Raw genomic sequence first — 9,324 nt, forward strand, 5'->3', positions numbered from 1 at the left:
TCTCATTGCAGTGGCTTCTCTTGTTGCAGAGCACAGGTTCCGGGGCGCTCAGGCTTCAGTAGCTGTGGCACATGGACTCAGTAGCTGCGGTTTGCAGGCTCTGGAGCATGCGTTCAGTACTTGGGGTACACAGGCTTAGTTGTCCAGCGGCATGTGGAATCAGCTCAGACTAGAGATTCAACCAATGTCCCCTGCATTGCAAGGCAGATTTCTAACCACTGGATCACCAGAGAAGCCCCTGTATTTCTTTATGAATAATCTGTTTATGTACTTTCTTATGCTACTGAAAAAGTTTTCTCCCTTAAAACTATTGACACCTGATCTGCCATACGTGGCCCACATTTCCCTCAATTTGTCATTTGCCTTTTAATTGTAATGCTTCTTCCTTCAGGAGCTTAATAACTCTTCAGTTGAATCATCTGTTTTACGGTTTTGTCCTTATGGTTTTAATCTCTTTATTGCTTCCCACTTATCACTTCACTTCTTCTTAGGAGAATGTTTCAAGATAGTCCCCCACTTCATTTCAGTTTTCTGAAGTTTTTATTCAGACTTTGATCACTCCTGACATTAATTTTAATTTAGTGTTTTTTTTCCCCATACTGTTTTCTCCTCAATCAGCCCTCTTTCCTCTGCAGCAGGTTTTCTTTAAGTTAAGGATCTTGAGGTGTAGGTTATTCAGGTAAACCTAATGTAATCACAGGGGGTCTTATAAGAGACAGGAGGGTCAGAGTCAGAGGAGATGACAATGGAAGTAGAGAGAGAGGAAGAAAGAGGAATTTGAAGATGCTGTGCTGCTGGCCTCAAAGATAAAGGAAGGGACCATAAGCCAAGGAATGCAGGTGGTCTCAAGAAGCTGAAGGCAAGGAAATAGATTCTCACTTAGAGCCTCTGGAGAGACCACAGCCCTGCAAGCACCCTGATCTGGGGACTGTGCTCTCCAGAACTGCAAGATAATAAATTTGTGTTGTTTTAGTTTACCAAATTCGTGGCACAGTAAGTCCCCTCCATAGGAACCTTGAAGTTGCAAACTTTCAAAGATGTGAACGTGCGTTCACATGTCCAGTCACATAGTTACTAGTTCACGTGTCTGGTGTGCATCGTCTGTGCGTGCATCCTCGACAAGCGGCTGTGCATTTGTGTACTGTACGTGCAGTACTGTATAGAGTACAGTAAGACAGTATCTTTATTTCAAACCCAGGATGTCCAGAAACACGTGTAAAAGCAGTGGTGATGTAGCTGACACTGCTGAGGACCCAGAGGAACTCCCGCCACAGGATGTGACAAGGGGGCTTGCTTTATCTGAGGAGGCACTGTTAGCTTTTGACATGCAGGACCCGAACATAGAATGGTCCATGAAGTGAAGCAGCTGTGCAGAGTGCAGTCCAGTGCTACTGTGTCATCTATGATGAGGAAAAAAGAACTACTTCCCAGACATCGCTGGATCATTTTTTTCAAGAGGGTAGATAGAATTGAATCCAGCAAGGAACCAGAATCTTTGCCATCAAGGTCAGGTGTGAGTGAAATTACAGCTTGCCCTCCATTCTCTATTGCTGAGGATCCTGCAGCTCTACCATCTCCCACCTTCTCTCCCTCCTCTAGTCAATAACTCCTCTTGCCTGTTTACTCAGTGCCAGCTGTTGTACTGTACTGCTGTACTTTTCAAGGTACTGTCCTGTAAAAATGTCCTCTTTATTTTTTGTGTTTCTTTTTTTATGTGTTATTTGCATGGGAAGTATTGGGTTGGCCCAAAAGTTCCTTTTGTTTTTTTCATAAGTTGGCTCTAGTAGTGCTTAGTTGTCTTTAACCTCATTCAAAACAATTTTGTTAGATTGTATAGTGTGACATTTGTCATGTCAGCATGCATTTTTAAAAAAAAATCAAAATTGGTGAATTTTTGTGTAGCATTTTTATATTGAAGATGGAAGTAAAAAGCAACATTATCAGCATATTATGCTTTATTATTTCAAGGAAGATAAAAACACAACTGAAATGCAAAAAAAGATGTGTGCACTGTATGGAGAAGATGCTGTGACTGATCAAAAGTACCAAAAGTGCTTTGCAAAGTTTTGTCCCAGAGATACCTCGCTAGACGATGGTAGACCAGTTGCAGTTGATAGTGATCAGTTCGAGACATTAATTGAGAACAGTCAATGTTACACCACTTGGGAGATAGCCAACCTACACAAAATATCCAAATCAAGCATTGAAAATTATTTGCACCAGCTTGGTGATGTTCATCACTTTGATATTTGGGTTCCACGTAAGTTAAGTGAAAGAAACCTCCTTGACCATATTTCCACATACAATTCTCTTCTTAAACGTAACAAAAACGTCCCATTAACAAATTGTGATGGGCAGTGAAGTGGATACTGTGCAATAATGTAGAATGGAAGAGATAGTGAACCACCACCAACCACACCTAAGGCTGCTCTTCATTCAAAGAAGGTGATGGTTTGTATATGGTGGGTTGGAAGAGACTCCTCGGCTATGAGCTCCTCCAAGAAAAAGAAACAATTAAGTCCAAGTACTGCTCCCAGTTAGACAAAATGAAAGCAGCACTCGATGAAAAGCATCTGAGATTAGTCAACAGAAAACTCAGTCTCCCAACAGGATAATGCAAGACTGCATATTTCTTTGATAACCAGGTAAAAACTGTTGCAGCTTGGCTGGAAAGTTATGATTCATCTGCTGTGTTCACAAGACACCGCACCTTCAGATGTCTATTTATTTCAGTCTTTATAAGATTCTCGTAATGAATAAAAAGTTCAGTTCATGGAAAGACTGTAAAAGGCACCTGGAATAGTTCTTTGCTCAAAAAGATAAAAAGTTTTGGAAAGATGGAGGTAGACGGTAGTGGAACAAAATGGTGAATATGTTGTTCAATAAAGTTCTTGGTGAAAATGAAAACTGTCTTTTATTTTTACTTAAAAACTGAAGGTACATTTTATCTAACCCAATATTATAAATCTTTTACAGTATAGTACTATATAACTGACTGTGTTAGTTGGGTAACTTGGCTAACTTTGTTGGACTTATGAACAACTTGGACTTACAGACATGTTGGAATGGAACTGGTTTGCATTTAGGGGACTTAAATTTGTTACAGCAACAAATTTATAATTTAAATTTGTAATTTGTTACAGCAACCACAGGAAACCAATCTAGATTTGTTTCATGTGCAAAAGCAACTTGGCAGACGTGATTATGTCGCAGGTTATGGACCCTGTGGCAGGGGGTAGCCTGGACTGTCTAAATTGGCCAAATCTAATCACTTGGGCCCTTAAAGGCAGTGAAACGTAGCTTCCGGGAGACAGAGAGATGCAGCAAAAGAGGGTAGAAGAGAGATGAGGCAGAAGGGTAGGTCAGAGAGAGATTAAGTGTGGGAAAGACTCAGCCCGCCCTTGCTGGATGAAGATGTAGGAAGGGGCCTCAAGTCAGGGAGTTCAAGTGGCCTCTAGAAACTGAGAGTGACCCGGGCTGGCAGCCAGCAAGGAAACTGGGACCTCAGGCCCACAACTGCAAGTAACTAAATGCAGCAACAACCTAAATGAGCCTGGGACAGGATTCTCTCGTAGAGAAACAGGAGGGAAGAAGAGGGAATAGGACCTACTGACTCCTTGACATTGGCCTTGTGAAGCCCAGAGCAGAGAAAATTAGCCAAGCCCACCAGATATAGGACTTAGAAAGCTGTGACACCAGACTGTTGGGGTGTTCGTTTTGTTTCGGTAGCCCTGATATTTTTTATTTTTTAAATTAATTTTTATTGGAGTATAGTTGCTTTACATTGTTGTCTTAATTTCTACTGTATGTACCACAAAGTGAGTCAGCTACAGCTACATATTAGATTGTGTTGTTGAAAGCCACTGAGTTCATGGTCATTTGTTAGGACAGCAGTAGTAAACCAATACATATCTCAAGTTGCAAAACTCCAATTGAGGCTACTTCCAAAGGTATGTTTTACTAAGAAAATGAGAGATCTGGATACAGGGCAGTTCTTGGATTTGTAATTCAGCAGTTTGATCCCAGAATCAAGAATCTGGATTCCTCCATCCCTCTGTTATGCTAATGTTGAAATGCTAGCCACCTCCCCTAGTGGTCACAGAGGGTTGCAGGCCCTCCAAGAATCCTTGCCTGAAGAAAGAGATTTTTCTTCCCAGTGCATTTCTTACAAGAAGAAAACAAATCTTCCCAGAAGTTTCCAAGCAGATAGTCCTTCCTGTTTCATTGGCTAGAGCGAGTCCCATGGGAACCACGAGGAGAATGGCTGGCACAGAGGACAGAAACACATTTGGACCAATTAGGATTTATCTGAGTCCTGCAGGCTACAGATGAACAGCAGAACAGAAGTCCCCACTCTGCTGCGTGGGAAGAGGGCAGTGATGACTGTTGATGTCAGCCAAGCATGTCTGTGGCATCTTTTAGTCTGGTAGATTTATCGGTAGTCCAGCAGCACAACTTGCTCCTGTCATCAGTTGAGCTCCCCTCCAAAGGTCTTAGAGAAATTTCAGCTTCTGGAATGGTTGTCAGTCTGAGTGTTCAGTATTTCGACACTTCTTCTCCAACTCCAATTCCCTATCTTTTCCCAGGTATTTTGAGAGGAAGACTGAATTCAAGAGTTCTAGGCAAGAAATGTTTTGAAATAAAATGACTGTCCATCTGCTGTAAGTGGCAGCATATTTAAATGTTGACGAGCGTGGAGGCAGGACTGCCCAAGTGGCTCAGAGGTAAAGAATCCACCTGCAGTGCCCAAGACACGGGAGACATGGGTTCGATCCCTGGGTTGGGAACATCCCCTGGAGGAAGGCATGGCAACCCACTCCAGTATTCTTGCCAGGAAAATACCATGCATAGAAGAGCCTGGCAGGCTACGGTCCATAGGGTTGCAAAGGGTCTAACACAGGACTGAAGTGACTGAGCATGTACGCACACACTAGCTTGAAGACAATGCAGGGGGAAACCTTATTAGCAAATGTGCTCTCAGAAGTGAGTTAGACTGTAGGACTTTAGCCAGATAGGCCCAACATGGGATGGAGCCAAGGGGGCCACTTAACCCACAGGTAGGAGATTTTTGAAACATGAATCAGGCACCAGTCCATGGTGCGCCCCAAGCGTCAGGAGTCACACATCAAGCTCTCGAAGTATCCTGATATGTAACTGTAAAGCTCTTTATTCTGTGTCAAAGAAGAGCCCACTCTGTTGGTTTCTGTTGGAGCCCTGTCTGCATCTCCTTCACTAGATGGGGGCACCATCTTCTAGTTGCCGTGTCAATGACTAACAACTCATAGCTGCCCTTTCTCCAGTGAATCCCCCAGAGAGGTTATGCTTCTCACTCGACAGTGATATCTGTATCAACATGTGGTCCAAATTGCCAGACCCCTTGCTTCTAAGGGAGTCAATGACACAGTTAAAACTCTGGAGGTTGCTGTGGGATCAGGCTGAGGTTCACGTCCAGCTGAGCCCATAAGCTTTCCAGCTCCTTCTCCTGCCCCATCCTGTGTCCCTCACTTCCCACCTCCCCAGAGCACTCCCACAGCAGGTCACTTGTGCGAGGATTCTTATCTCAAGCTCTGTTCCTAGGGAATTCAGCCTAAGACACAACCCACCACCCTTGGGAGCAAGTTCAACAGGAGAAACTCACAACACAGTAACAGCTCTTTGAAACCACTTCTCACTTACAGCTGGAACATACCCACCCTTCCATTCCATTTGAAAGTCGCTCAGTTGTGTCCAACTCTGTGACCCCATGGACTATACAGTCCAGGGAATTCTCCAGGCCAGAATACTAGAGTGGGTAGCTGTCCCCTTCTCCAGGGGATCTTCCCAACCCAGGAATTGAACCCAGGTCTCCCACATTGCAGGCAGACTCTTTACCAGTTGAGCCACAAGGGAAGCCCTTCCATGCCCTTCAATGTCATGTAAAGGGTGAATGACAAAGTACCCAAGTGGATATTAACCACCTCCTTTTAAAGTCTAGTGTAGGCAATCCTGCTCTGAAATATACAAGAAATGAGTGTGTGTGTGCTCAGTCACGTCCAACTCTTTGCAACTCCATGGAGTGTAGCCTGCCAGGCTCCTCTGTCCATGGGATTCTCCAGGCAAGAATACTGGAGTGGGTTGCCATTTCCTTCTCCAGGGTATCTTCCCATCCCAGGGATGAAACCCACGTCTCTTGTGTCTCATGCATTAGCAAGCAGATTCATTGCCACTGTGCCACCTGGGAAGCCCCACAGTATGCAAGATATTAGCGTCTGTTTGTTTGGGACCAGGAATGAAATAACTTCCTTTGACTTCCTGATATTTTACTTATAAACTTCCAGGTATATGACAGGAGCCCTCTAAGTGGTGGCTGTTATTTTGGATTGTAAAATAATGCATCAAGACTCACTGAGTGGCGTATGCTAGGCTCTGTGCTAAACGTTATTCTGTCCTTCTGGGGTCTCTCAACAGGGACACTTGAGAAGGGAACACAGAATCATCACCTCCAGTCCTGCTTTACTGATCCTCACTCATAAAGCTGAATCTCAGAAAACATTGCATGCCTGGATCTAGTTCCAAACCCAGGGTGGTACCTAATTTCTTATCAAATATTTTTCTGTCCAAGCCACAATTTCCCTAAACCAGTCCCTCTTTTCCAATTTGGTGTCTGCTGACCTCAGCCAGCAGTGATACAAGCCACGGGTTCTGGCTTCTTTCCTTTTCACACGTGTCTTTTTTTCTCCTTCCTTTTATTCAGATCTGTGTGGCTTCTGAAGAAGAACAAGACGGCTTTATCAGAGTGCTCAGTGGAAAGAAGAGAGGCCTGGTCCCCCTCGATGTTCTAGAAAACATCTGATTGCTGGCCCCTCCTTTTGAAGTCGGCAAGCCCTGGGGTGATGCCTCATCTCACACTGTGTTAACCCAGAGGAGCTGCCGTGCTGACCAGCTACCCAGGAAACAGTGAGACGAGACTCAAGGGTCTGAGACTGTGGGGGAACAGCCTCAAGGCAGGGAGCCCATGGCACAGCACGTCCAGGCTGCCCAAGGTGGGGGTGAGGCTGAGAGCTTCGGCTTGTGGAGCCAAGTGCAGTACCCAGCAGGTGGTAACCATTGTCCCCAGAACTCGGCTCCCTCCCCGTCCATGTGGTGTAAGTTAACCCTCTGGAGGGCGCTCCAGTCTGTGGGGTGGCCTCAGGGTGAGGCTCGGATCCACATAGCCAAGTGTGATTCTGGTTCCAGACCTTTGTCCCCAGTTCCCACCAGTCAGCATCGTCACATGTGAGAGCCCTGCAGTCTTTCTGCAGAGCAGCAGGAAGCCCTACTCCCTAACCCCTAACATGCCAGTGCTCCCCACAGACCCCCACTACCACTTTACAATCCAGCCAAATTTCTGTCCTCAGCATACATCCTGGTGGTGTGTGTTAAGGTATGCAGGCTAAGCTGATGTGGCAGCAACTTGAAGACCGGATCTGCCCCGGAACTGCCGTCAGGCGGTCCCTCCTGCCACTCATTACCAGATGCAGGCTATGAAGCATGGAGATGCTGGGTCAAGTAGGGGAAGGTAGGGCAGAGAGCTCTTATTTATTGATGCTATGCAGCCCCTTCCTTTCGATGATGAAATCCTTTCCCCGAGGAGATGGAGCTGGGGACGTGAATGTGCAGAAAGTCTGTGAGAGCTTCATCTTCATTTGACATCTTCTGTATTGGGGCAAGTTCCCCCTCCTGCCATCCCGTAGGACTCCCTTTTGGAGGCTGAGCCCACCTTCCAGGGAACCGGAATCATGGAGAAGAAACAGAAACAGCATCTTAGGAGAAAAGTAGCCAGATTGGAATCCATTCTTCTTTAGGGCAGGATATTTTGCCCCAGCAGATGTAAAATGGAATGTAATCCGTAATGCTTCATCCCTCTGCAAGCAGAGGCCCTTGGTCCTATAGCATCAACTAGAGGAGTCCCTCTTACTCTGTATGTACTACTGTTTACAAGAACACAATATACTGTGATGCCTTCCTCCTCCAGCCTCCTCCTAGCATTCAGACTCGCATCTTATTAATACAGTTAAACTTCGGTTCAGCAACCTTGGAATCAATGTCAGTTTGGTTTATTTTGTTACAGAGCAATAAAGTCATTAGAACAATTGGTTTTTAAAAGACTTAAGTGGATGCATCCTGTGCATGTAAACGTTATTTCCCAAACCAAAGCACCGTCTGTCTCCATTCATTTCTTTTTTCACCGCTCAGTGTGAAGTTAGGAGCTGAGACAGGATGGCTGCTGCTTCCGCAGTAGTTTGGATGCCTTACTCTCATTTCAAAGCCAGCATCCAGAGTGTCCTCCGTCTCTGATACAATGTGAAAACTGAGTGTGCAGAGTCAAGACGGATTCTTCAAGAGCCAGGGCGGATAACGTGACTGCCAGTCCATTGAAGGGAATAAATACAAATGCTCTCTGCCTCTTAATCCCATCTAATAAAGACAACACAGTGGCTGGAAGGAGCACAGAAAACATGTGTCCTGATCTCTTCTTTCTAGTGGAACATCCGCTGAAGCTTTGGGGTACAGTTTTGTCACATCCTCAGTTCAGTTCAGTCACTCAGTCGTGTCCGACTCTCTGTGACCCCGTGGACTGCAGCACGCCAGGCTTCCCTGTCCATCACCAACTCCCAGGGCTTACTCAAACTCATGTCCATCAAATTGGTGGTACCAGCCAACCATCTCATCCTCTATCGTCCCCTTCTCCTCTCACCTTCAATCTTTCCCAGCATCAGGGTCTTTTCCAATGAGTGAGTTCTTCGTTATCAGGTGGCCAAAGTATTGGGGTTTTCAGCTTCAGCATCAGTCCTTCCAATGAATATTCAGGACTGATTTCCTTTAGGATGGACTGGTTGGATCTCCTTGCAGTCCAAGGGACTCACCACTCTCTGTGGTGTTCAGTCTCCAACACCACAGTTCAAAAACATCAATTCTTTGGTGCTTAGCTTTCTTTATAGTCCAATTCTCACATCCATACATGACTCCTGGAAAAACCATAGCTTTGACTAGATGGACCTTTGTTGGCAAAGTAATGTCTCTGCTTTTTAACATTCTATCTACGTTGGTCATAGCTTTTCTTCCAAGGAGCACCAGGATCTTTTCTCATGAGTCAGTTCTTCATATCAGGTGGCCAAAGTATTACAGCATCAGCTTCAGCATCTATTCTTCCAATAAATATTCATGGTTGATGTCTGCTTCCTGATAGTCTTGCCTTTGTGTAGTTCCCCTCCCACACTGAATCAGGGCTGGTCTTCTGTGACCAACAGAATGCAGCAGAAGTGATCCTGCGTGACAACCATGGCTAGGTCAGAAAAGTCCCTG

General features: G+C 45.2%; 1 protein-coding gene across 8 annotated transcripts in view; it reads left to right on the top strand.

The window, feature by feature from the left end:
• Positions 1–8,476, top strand: part of STAC (SH3 and cysteine rich domain) — a 353,446-nt gene extending 344,970 nt beyond the window's left edge. For 5 of the 8 annotated variants that reach the window (XM_059879684.1, XM_059879685.1, XM_059879687.1 and 2 more), the window contains one exon: positions 6,734–8,476. In XM_059879684.1, the coding sequence (XP_059735667.1) occupies positions 6,734–6,832 (99 nt within the window). In that variant the 3' untranslated portion in view covers positions 6,833–8,476. 8 annotated transcript variants of the gene reach the window in all.
• The last annotated feature ends 848 nt before the right edge of the window (positions 8,477–9,324 follow it).

Source organism: Bos taurus, chromosome 22 (genome assembly GCF_002263795.3).
Source record: "Bos taurus isolate L1 Dominette 01449 registration number 42190680 breed Hereford chromosome 22, ARS-UCD2.0, whole genome shotgun sequence".
Taxonomy (NCBI): domain Eukaryota; kingdom Metazoa; phylum Chordata; class Mammalia; order Artiodactyla; family Bovidae; genus Bos; species Bos taurus.